The following is an 11942-nucleotide window of genomic DNA, read 5'->3' on the forward strand; positions in this document are numbered from 1 at the left end:
CTACTTTCCTGGCCTCGACAGCCCATACATCAATACATCCACACAGAAAAGTCCCATCTGATTGCATTAACCAACATTAAACAATGTTAAACTCACTTTGCCTGTTGCTTTGCCACTCTATGTGCCATTCACTTTAAGCATGCGCATACCCTCTATAGAGTGAAAGATTTTCTACTTATGAAGGAAATAAAATATTTAAAGTGTTTTTAGTTTTAGTTATAGAGGGCAAGTATAATGTTTTAAGGCATATTTGTCATATTAGCCAGGGTTCCTTTTAAGATATTTTAGTCATGACGCCATGTTCACGACGAAGATTTGTGATAGAAATGTGGTTTTATTTCCTTCCTGGACTACATGCTGTCTCCGTAAAGGCTCATACATAGTCTGGACTTTCGGTGGTTAGGTGACCACGGAACTACAACATGACGTCACGAGCCGCAGTGAAGAGCAAACCACCGCCACCGCTCCAGCTCTTCTCTGTTTTTACTCACTCTCTGTTTTTGGTCAGCTCACCACCGAAAATCCAGACTATGAATAGGCCTTAAGACAGCCCTGGTGGGGCATCTCCCCTCCACAAGTGCACCAAAGCATTGTGGTCATTGTAGGAATTCAACAATGCAGTCAAAACACAAGACTTCCTTTTATTTTAACCATAGAGTGCAAATTTGAAATGGTGCTACTGCTATCCACTAAAAATACTATCAACATTGAGTCACTGCAGTTTTTTCATGTAGTGAAACCCCTTTTGGTGTTTTAAGCGTTGTGTTAGATCTACAAGCTCGTAGCACGGCACAGAGTGCTGCGCTACGAGCTTGTAAATGTGCTATTTTAAATCGTGAAAAATATGGCGCAAATCTTTGATTATATTTGAGTTAGAAGCTAAATCAAATCTTTAATTATATTATTTGAGTTAGAAGCTAAATCAAATCTTTGCTTCTGGGGAGGGGAGGGGGAGGGGGGGTCCCTGGAACAATATATTTTCAGATGGGGGTCGGCTGACAAATGCATATATTTTTGGGGGTCCTTGACATGAAAATGTTTCAGAACAACTGAAACAGAAACATAGGGTTTTTCAGAAAACTGTCAGGATTTAAAAAGGCATATTTGTAGAATCGTCCTCATGTGGAAATGAGTTAAGTATACCCAGCAAACAGAGCCAACGTTCAAATTCTCAACCCAAACATTGAAAACATTTCTCATATATATTCTGAACACAAAACCCTCCCAACACACACCTGGTGGGGACAGAGGACAACTTGTTGTGATTTGACACTTTAATAACCCATTTTGGGGGCAGGACCCCCTTTTGGTGTTTCAAGCATTATGTTATACTTTAGCTACTGCGGCACCGCTACGAGCTTGTAGGTCTACTATTTTGGAAAAATCGTGAAAATGTGATGCAAATCTATATATATGCTTTCAGAGTGAACGTTTTTAACTCAAATCTTTGCTTCTGGGAACAACATATATATTCAGATGGTGGTCGACGGTCGTCGGTGCCCAATTACAAATAGTTTCTGGGGTCCTTGACATGAAATTATATTGAGCACCACCGATATAGAAACATAAGGTATTTCAGAAAACTGTCAGGATTTAGAAGCCATTTTTTGAATTTCGAAGTCAGGTCTAAATGGGTTAATATGGGAATTGAACACACACCTGGTGGGGACAGACGGCATGTCAAGTCTCTGGATCCTGAACACGGACAGCATCACTGTAGCAGCTCCTGTACAGTAAACACAAATAAAATAACATTAAATCATTAACAGAAAAACAACCGTGACATTTTCTGACGTTGTCTGAACAACAGCGCCCTCCTCTGGTGAAGCTGAAAATGAATCTGTTGTCAATGTTGTCAAAAGGTGTGTGCAGTGTGTCTTGAAAGCAGGCGTTTTAAAACTCCGCTCCATTTCTAAAATATATATAAAGTATCATAAAGCTGTATTAATTGTAATCCGTACACCCCGTTTAACATAATGTTCAAGAGTTGATTTCTCCCAGAGAGAAATGCCATTAAATGGGGGTCCGTGGACTAATGCATGTCAAACTGGGGGTCCTTGAAATTAAATCGAGAGACACTGCTAGTCGTAAAAAATCTTCTCTTAAGGGGGTCCCTGGCATATCTTTTCAAATGGGGGTCCGCGGGGCTAATTATTGTCAATGTGGGGTCCTACCGTCCTTGACATGAAGAAGTTTGGGAACCACTGCCTTAAACAGATGGTTTTCATTTTCATAGTTCTAATACTCTTAAAGTTGGCAGTAGGAAAATGCATGTTTATCATTATCATTATTATTATTGGAACAATGACAAAAAATTTCCAGTGGAAACAAACTCTTTTTGATTGATTGATTTAAATGATTGTGTTAAATGTATTAACACTGACAGTTGTGCAGAATTACAGTACAATTCAAGTACAACTCAATACAAAGACAACTGTGAGTGGACGACCCAATAAAGCATTACTTGTTTACAAGAGGGTCCACCTTGTTCAATTCATCAAAACACTGTCCTGTCGAGAACCACCGTTTAAATATAGATCACCGTTTGAAAGGTATTTCTGACAAACAAACAAAACATCAAACTGCCCACTAGCTCAGCTCCAAATGAAACAAACCTTTGTCTTAGTACTAGATGTGAATCCGCGGTTCCGCAGTCAAACACCAAACGTGTTGATTAAACCACGGAAGGTCCAAACACACATAAATTAAAACAAAATAAAAGTTTGTTGCTGCTCAGATGTCTGATCTCTCCCTCCCGGCTGGATCCGTCCGACTAAACTAGACGCAGCTGTAGGACATGAGACTGAATTAGGACGAGACTTAGGACGAGTGTCATAAAATAAAATACACAGCGGTGATAAGATGTATTTCCCTATACCTCCAGCAGGTGGCGTAGTTGTGCAGAGCTCTGGGGATCTCACACTGCCTTTCTAGGATAATAATCCCATAGAAAAAATCCTATTGGATTTTTTTATAGGATTATAATCCTACAAGAAAATATCCTACTGGATTCCTCTGCTGGATTCCTATAGGATTCCTAGACTATAATCCAATAGAATTCTGAAAATAAATTCTGAAAGAAATGAAAGCAAACACAATCGAACAGTAGGCTAATTTATTTCAGTTTCAGAGAGATAGAAATTTCATTAAATAGGACTGTAGACTAACATGCATGTCAAACTGGGAGTCCTTGAAATTCTGTTTTTTTAACTTAAGCTGTATGCAATACTTCTAGTTCTGCTCTGGTTTGTCAATATTAAGTAGTTCCGGTCATTTTGTGGGGGGGCACTGGAGCCACGCAGTAAAAGTAAATTAATCCACAAAACTAACATAATTTGTATTGTTGACCTTTTTAAAATATCAGTTTGACTTTGACCCCTCTATCACATGGAACTATCTTTTGGGCGTAGTGATACAGACACAAAAAACATAGTTCCGTGTGATAGAGGGGTAAACAATTTTGCACTAATATTTTAGAACAATAGAAATGATGTGGATTAATTTACTTTTAATGCGTGGCCCCTGCAGTGCCCCCCACACAAAATGACCGGAACTTAATATGTCACAAAAACAGAGCAGAACTCCCACCACGGGACTCAATCGGGCAATCAATGAATACAGTTGCAACCACTATATTGATGGCAAGTATTTCATACAGCTAAAGTTAAAAAAAATCTGAACTATCCCTTTAAAAGGCCAACTGTGAGAGATGTCCATGGGAGGAGTAAACTGTCCCCGGACCCCCAGGGGTCATTGAGGGAGTTCCAGGGGGTCCCCAGCTAAATGATAGTTTGGAAACAAATGGACCCTTATGGGTCTGTAACTCTGAGTGTATAACAAATAGAACCAAATGGACCCGTTTGTACACTCTCAGAGTTTACTGTAAATTAACATTGATTTTACGATATAAATTGGGGGTCCCAGAGAGAGAAATGCCATTAAATGGGGGTCCTTGAAAGTAAACGAGTTGAGAATCTCTACTAGAGCCGTACAAAGCTTCTCTTATGGGGGTCCCTGGCATGTGTTTTCAAATGGGGGTCCGTGGGGATAATTAGTGTCAATTTGGGGGTCCTTGACATGAAGAAGTTTGGGAACCACTGCTGTAGGCTACAACACTAGACAATTAACTGAAAGCATATCAAAACTCCATATTCAATCAATCAAAGTGGTGCTAAAGTAGGCTTTTTTGTGATATAGGCCTATATCTTTTTTTTCTTTTCCTTTTTTGAGGGTCCAGCTTTGTGTAAACACAAACATTGAAGACAAAAGTGAGGGTGCAAATTGTCTTGGTGATTGGCCAGAATGAGATGATGTATGATGATAAGAGTGCCCCTCACTTCACACAGGTGTGAATAGTACATAATGTATATCATAGTAGTATAGATGTATAGCTTATTTCATTATAGATATTCCACTGTTACTTTCTTAGCTTACGCATGTTTCATGATAAATGTTTTTATGTGATGTATTCCATGCTTTTTGTTCTTGCTTAATGTAAATCGCTCTGGATTAAGAGCGTCTGCTAAATGCCTAAATTGTAAATTGTAAATTGATTATTATTATTATTATATTTTACAATCAATTACATTGATTACCAGATTAAGCACCACGGTAAGCATGCGGTGGTGTATGCATTGTGAGCTTGTAGATTGGCATACCGGCATTTAATTTTCTTTAAATAATCATGAATTAATAGTAATCAAAAATGTGAAATAATCGTGCCACTGATTTGAAGTCGGATTTCCCAAACTACTTCACTGGGTATGCATGTTGGAAGGGGGGGTGGAGCGGCAATATGACCCCTTCTTCTGCATTAAATTATAAATGTATGTATTTTGTTTTATTGGAATGCCATAACCAACCTGGGGGAACGGTGGCGAAGTTGGTATAGCGCTGTCGCCTCACAGCTCCTGGGTTCGATTCCCGCCGAGGGCGCTGTGGGCACTGGGGGTGTGTTCTCTCCTCCGCATCATCAGCGCACATACCCTATAGGTGGGGTCGGGCGAAAGAGACTTTCTGTGTGGAGTTTGCATGTTCTCCCCGTGTCCCCTAAGCCAAATTCCAATACCCAAAATCTCGGCCACTCGCTCACTCCCACTCGGTCACTCCAGCATGGCAAATTATGGTGAAATTGGCCGAGATTTTGGGTATTGGAATTTGGCTCTAGGGTAGGTATGGTACCCCTCACAAAAAACATGCAGTAATCCTGGTCTCTATACTGCCTCCCCCCAGTCAGCCTGATGGAAAGGAACTGGTTGGAACACGCGCTACGTATATTTTGTTGTATTATGGTTAAAACATTGAGAGCTTCTTCTCTGCAGTGCCTGCTGTGTTGTGGGACATATTTTTCTGACATTTTTTCTATAGCCCGGGGGCCCCTAATACTGACTGTAAATAATTTTGTCTAGCCCGGGGGCCCCCCATATACTGTAAATCTGGCACTGCTGTGATTATAAATGATGTCTGGGTTTCCGAGGCTATACGTTATGTGATAGTGCGGTTATCTCGGTTTGGAAGGAAAGCACAGAACAATGTTAGGAGAAGCCTGACATACTGTGTATGGAACACCCACAAAACAGTTGCACATGATACACCTATAAAATAGTTATAGATACATCCATATACCATATTACAAATATCACATAAAAATGTGCCGAAGACATTTTGGAAACAAGCCCCCACCTGTGACCAGCACATGCACACACTGCAGTTGGTGGACACCCATGACGGGATCCACCCATCTACATCCTTTATTTATCGTTTTAATAAATATTTGAAGGTTTTCAGAAAACCTTCGGCTAGGTTTTAGATGGTCTAAATCTGTAAAATACATTAACTATAACTAAATATTCCTCATCCTTGTTATGAACCATTTGATCTAAGGGTAATAGACCCATAACTGACACCCGGGTATAAATGCAATAATTTATTAACAAGAAAAAAAATGAATATTTACAGATATATGGCATCATGAATAAATTACAATCAACATGAAACATATTACTTTTATTACAATCTTTTTTGACTATGGCGTCTTCTCTCGTGTATCATCAGATGTCCGGCTCCATGCTCGCCTCTCCTTGGAGGCCAGTTGGGTCAAAATACAGTACACTACATTATGACAGCTGTAGTGAGTCTACAGTCCACCTGACTGCTGGCAATATAGCCTGGTTGTGATATGTAGATGTGATTGATATTTTTTGTTTGTTTTTTTAAGTAATTCTATAACAAAGTAATTTTATTTATTTTATGTATTAATTGTATTTTATATATTACTATGTTATTACTAATTTTATGTATAACTATATTACTAATTGTATTTATTTGATGTATTACTATGTTATTACTAATTTTACTTCATGTATTACTGTTATTACTAATTTTATTTTTTATTCATTTATTTATTTTAAGTATTACTGTTATTACTAATTTTATGCATTACTATATTGATTTAATTTTTAATTTAATTTATTTTATGTATTATTGTCTATATTACTAATTATATTTATTTTATCCATTACTATGCTATTACTAATTTTATTTTATGTATTACTAATTTTATTTACTATTTTATTTTACTTTTATTTTACTATTTTAATTTACTATTTTAATTTACTATAATCTATTTTTTTATCGTTCGTTTTATCCATTTATTTATATTATGATCTAGTTATTTATATTTGTTTATTATTTTCAAAGAGCCCTGATTGATCACATCTACATATCACCACTACCAGTCAGGATCTGAGTGACTCAGAACCCTGGTGACCTCCAGATGGAGCCACACAGGAGACCAGCAACGTCCTAAAGAAAAGAAAGAAATGCTCATTACTACTTTGTTCATAAAACAATATTGATTGAAATATTTATTAACAGTTTGCAGAATTACAGTACATGTCAAGCACAAACTCAATACAAAGACTGTTAACTGTAAGTGGACGACCCAATTAAGCATTACACTTGTTTACAAGAAGGTCCACCATGTTCAATTCATCAAAACATTTAGAGACGTACAAATAAAACACTTCTATATAGTCAAAGAACAGAACAGGAATTCATCATAAAGGAGGTAAAAAGGGAAAATTAACTTATACAGTGAGGGGAAAAAGGGAGTCAAGGGATTCACATGTCTTAATGACTGTTGGTAGGGCGTTCCACATTTTGGTGGCATAGGAGTGAAAATAATTTAGTTCCTTGTTTGTGCCGAATCTGGGTTGTACATGGTTCTGGTGTTGTGGGTGTGGACTTCGTTAACATAAAGGAAGTATCTAGACAGGTACATGGGTATCTTGGTGGTGTATCGAATCTTGTGGACCAGACCCATTGCAAGATGCTGTACTCTGTCGTCGACCCTAAGCCATTCCAGCCTGTCAAAGTGGGCAGGAGTGAGGTAGGTTCGGGGGGGTGAGGCCAAGTAGGAGCCTGACCAGTTTGTTTTGGGAGGTCTGGAGCCTAGTTTTAAGGGCCTTTGAGGTGCATGCATAGTCAAAGAAACCTTGTACGAGGGCTCCTGTTAAGGTCTTCAAGGTGTTTTTGTTGACCAGTGAGGAGATCCTGTAAAGGAATCTTGTTCTTTGGTTGACTTTTTTGATTACGTTGGTGGCCATTTTATCACCGGAAAGATTAGCCTCCAGGATGGAACCTAGGTAGGTAATTTCATCTTTACGTGTGATAACATTGTCACCAACTCTAACCAAGAAGCCATTTGCCTTGCTGAGATTACTATTAGATCCAAAGAGAATGGATTCAGTTTTTCCCAGGTGTAAAGATAGTTTGTTATCAGCGAGTCAGGTGCAGATTCTACCGAGTTCAGAGCTGAGGGCCTTTTCAACCTGCAGTTTGTTCCTGTCCGAGACTAGCAGTGCCGAGTCATCTGCGAACAGGAACAAGTTGCAGTCACAAGCTGATGTCATGTCATGATCATAGTGTGTGTGCGTGTGTTGTATAGTTACCTTGCTGTGATGTAACTCCAAAGGTGATCAGAAATAGTTGCTCCATCGGCTAGAAACGTGCTCTTCACCAGCATGATGATCTTGTTCCTAAAAAAAAGTCTATAGTCAACCCTAACTGATTACAGAACATGATATAAAAAAAACACAACTAGAAGGATTTAGGCCTGTCACAATTACCTAATCGCCAAGTATTTGAGATACTTTTTTAGAGATTAGTCATAATCGTCTCCATGTTGAAAATGTTCATATATTTTCAAACATTTTAAAGAAATAATGCAAGCAACCGATCTACAAGCTCTAAATGTGTCACTTTGTAATTTACTTCTCTTTTTTTAGTGTATAAAGTTATTGAATTATGCCATGTGCAGCTTTTTGTTTACAAAGCCTACAAAAGCCAAAGTTTTATTTAGAATGTTAGTATGACGCAATTAAATTGTTACTTGTAATTTATTTGAGCGACAATTAAATCGGCCATTATAAAACCTTAAATTCTGACAGGCCTAAACAGGTTCCAGTGGCGTCTACCGAACCTTCTAGCTCCGTCCGAGCCTCCCAGCGACCCAGAAGTCCTCAGCGGAGACACCCAGGGAAAGCTTCGGATCTCGGGCATCGGCTGAGATCTCCAGTCTAACAAAGAACGAAAGACACACACCAAATTAGCTTTGCTGTGTGTGTGCGTGTCCTGTCACAACATACACATGCACTTACAGTAACGTTTAATAGGGATCGACCAATTATCGGCAACGGACGATTATTGGCTTTTTACGAAGCCTAAAAAAGCCCTAACCCTAAAGCGGTTCGTACCGTTGAGTTCCTCACTGAGAAGGCCCAGGTCCGAAGTCCTCCAGCGTCTACCCAGATCTCCGTCCTCCGTCCTCCCATCCATGGACAGACCTGCAGATCTCCATCTCTAGAGGCTCCAGCCTCCAGCTGTGTCTATGATCTCCATCCTGAGAGAGAAAGAAAGAAACCATTAGCTCTACAAGCTCACAACACGTTGCAGTGTGAGCTTGCAGATCTGCTATTTTTGCTGAACGGAATAGGGATGCTGGGGTTGAAGTGGTTAACAAAAGGGTCATTAAGACTTTGATTAGCTTGGAAAGCTGACAGACATTCAACCAGAGTGCCACTAGGAGGCATCAACACATGTACAGTCCTCAACATCTTTTGTAATTTGTATTCAAGTTGTTACAAAGACCAAGAGGCACGCTCATGATATGAGATATTGACTCTCAAACTATTGTGCAGAGTCATTTAGATTTATCCTAAAATATTTAAAACATTTGGATTACTGTAATGATGCCATTCTTCGTACCATAACAGTACAAAAGCAGTTATCCATCCTCAGAAACAAGCAAGAACTATTCCTACTCACAGCTCATCAGAGTCCTCTGAGGAAGCCCCGGGGGGGGGGGGGAGCTTTGGAACGGATCTCTGTCCAGGGAACATCAGATCGTCTATCGATATCTCCATTCTAACAAAGAAAAAAACACACCAAATTAGCCTTTGTGTGTGTGTGTGTGTGTGTGTGTGTGTATGTGTGTGTGTGTGTGTGTGTGTGTGTGTGTGTGTATGTATGTGTGTGTGCACTCCCTGTCCAGCAGCCGCGTTCCAGCGACGTCTACCGCGATCTTCATCCTAACAAAGAAAGATTGATTAGAGTGACCAAGAGCCAGATATATATTCTATCCTGTCCTGAGCGACAATTAAATCGGCCATTATAAATTCTGACAGGTCTAAACAGGTTCCAGTGGCGTCTACCGAACCTTCTAGCTCCGTCCGAGCCTCCCAGCGACCAAGAAGTCCTCAGCGGAGACACCCAGGGAAAGCTTCGGATCTCGGGCATCGGCTGAGATCTCCAGTCTAACAAAGAACGAAAGACACACAGCCCAAATTAGCTTTGCTGTGTGTGTGCGTGTCCTGTCACAACATACACATGCACTTACAGTAACGTTTAATAGGGATCGACCAATTATCGGCAACGGACGATTATTGGCTTTTTACAAAGCCTAAAAAAGCCCTAACCCTAAAGCAGTTCGTACCGTTGAGTTCCTCACTGAGAAGGGCCAGGTCCGAAGTCCTCCAGCGTCTACCCAGATCTCTGTCCTCCGCCCTCCCATCCATGGACAGACCTGCAGATCTCCATCTCTAGAGGCTCCAGCTGTGTCTATGATCTCCATCCTGAGAGAGAAAAAAAGAAACCATTAGCTCTACAAGCTCACAACACGTTGCAGTGTGAGCTTGTAGCTCTGCTATTTTTGCTGAACGGAATAGGGATGCTGGGGTTGAAGTGGTTAACAAAAGGGTCATTAAGACTTTGATTAGCTTGGAAAGCTGACAGACATTCAACCTGAGTGCCACTAGGAGGCATCAACACATGTACAGTCCTCAACATCTTTTGTAATTTGTATTCAAGTTGTTACAAAGACCAGGAGGCAAGCTCATGATATGAGATATTGACTCTCAAACTATTGTGCAGAGTCATTTAGATTTATCCTAAAATAACGTAACAGTGGAGTATCTATGCCAACAATACATACTATACTATATTATATATTATACTATACATACTATACAATACAACTATACATGATTGATCTGGAAGCTTTTTGAAGAGTATTACTTCTTCTTGCTGCGAGAGTGAGGTCTAGCCAACACCAACTCGGGATTCCTGGATCGCTGCCCTCCACAAATTCCTATCCAACATCAGGTTCTTGAGCTCTGCAGTGTTGTCAGCCAAGCTGTCGCGCCCCAGCACGTCTTACAATTACAATTTAGGCATTTAGCAGACGCTCTTGAACCAGAGCGACTTACAATTAAGCAAAAAACTAAAGCATGTCATACATCACATATATAAAAAAGTAGTCATCATGAATCGTGTATAAACTAAGAACGTAACAGTGGAGTATCTATGTCAACTATACATACTATACAACTATACATGATTGATCTGGAAGCTTTTTGAAGAGTATTACTTCTTCTTGCTGCGAGAGTGAGGTCTAGCCAACACCAACTCGGGATTCCTGGATCGCTGCCCTCCACAAATTCCTATCCAACATCAGGTTCTTGAGCTCTGCAGTGTTGTCAGCCAAGCTGTCGCGCCGCAGCACGTCTTACAATTACAATTTAGGCATTTAGCAGACGCTCTTGATCCAGAGCCACTTACAATTAAGCAAAAAACAAAAGCATGTCATACATCACATACATAAAAAAGTAGTCATCATGAATCGTGTATAAACTAAGAACGTAACAGTGGAGTATCTATGCCAACAATACATACTATACTATATTATACTATACTATACAACTATACATGATTGATCTGGAAGCTTTTTGAAGAGGATTACTTCTTCTTGCTGCGAGAGTGAGGTCTAGCCAACACCAACTCGTGATTCCTGGATCGCTGCCCTCCACAAATTCCTATCCAACATCAGGTTCTTGAGCTCTGCAGTGTTGTCAGACAAGCTGTCGCGCCGCAGCACGTCTTACAATTACAATTTACAATTTAGGCATTTAGCAGACGCTCTTGAACCAGAGCGACTTACAATTAAGCAAAAAACAAAAGCATGTCATACATCACATATATAAAAAAGTAGTTATCATGAATCGTGTATAAACTAAGAACGTAACAGTGGAGTATCTATGTCAACTATACATACTATACAACTATACATGATTGATCTGGAAGCTTTTTGAAGAGTATTACTTCTTCTTGCTGCGAGAGTGAGGTCTAGCCAACACCAACTCGGGATTCCTGGATCGCTGCCCTCCACAAATTCCTATCCAACATCAGGTTCTTGAGCTCTGCAGTGTTGTCAGCCAAGCTGTCGCGCCGCAGCACGTCTACATAGGTGGTACGCTTCTTTCCTCTCCTGGCTTTGCTCCCATAGGGTGAATTTACTTGCCTCAAGTTCTGGGTGCCTGACGCAGTGCCCTGCCAGCCTCATCCTTCTCTCTCTGACTTTGTCCGTGACGCGTGGTAGGTCCCCA

General features: G+C 40.1%; 1 protein-coding gene across 1 annotated transcript; it reads right to left on the reverse strand.

Moving 5' to 3' along the window:
• Window positions 1-6685: 6685 nt before the first annotated feature.
• Window positions 6686-9813, reverse strand: LOC308330679 (uncharacterized protein). The gene is made up of 6 exons (XM_080785647.1): window positions 9719-9813; window positions 9328-9590; window positions 8757-8902; window positions 8483-8579; window positions 7953-8039; window positions 6686-6804 (listed from the first exon to the last, which is right to left on the reverse strand). The coding sequence occupies exons 3-6, from the start codon at window positions 8836-8838 to the stop codon at window positions 6738-6740; spliced, it is 333 nt and encodes a 110-aa protein (XP_080641773.1). The 5' UTR covers window positions 8839-8902; window positions 9328-9590; window positions 9719-9813; the 3' UTR covers window positions 6686-6737.
• Window positions 9814-11942: the final 2129 nt, after the last annotated feature.

This window comes from Protomyctophum bolini, assembly GCF_963924005.1.
Source record: "Protomyctophum bolini genome assembly, chromosome: 16".
Classification (NCBI taxonomy): Eukaryota; Metazoa; Chordata; class Actinopteri; order Myctophiformes; family Myctophidae; genus Protomyctophum; species Protomyctophum bolini.

What these genes read in the sequence shown, in the direction of transcription:
- LOC308330679 (XM_080785647.1), bottom strand. Translation starts at nt 8,838, where the DNA reads ATGGATGGGAGGACGGAGGACGGAGATCTGGGTAGACGCTGGAGGACT. An exon ending in TCTCAGTGAGGAACTCAACG is followed by an intron (nt 8,580 to 8,756) that starts GTACGAACCGCT and finishes GTTCTTTGTTAG; the next exon opens with ACTGGAGATCTCAGCCGATG. An exon ending in TGGAGTTACATCACAGCAAG is followed by an intron (nt 6,805 to 7,952) that starts GTAACTATACAA and finishes TCTTTTCTTTAG; the next exon opens with GACGTTGCTGGTCTCCTGTG.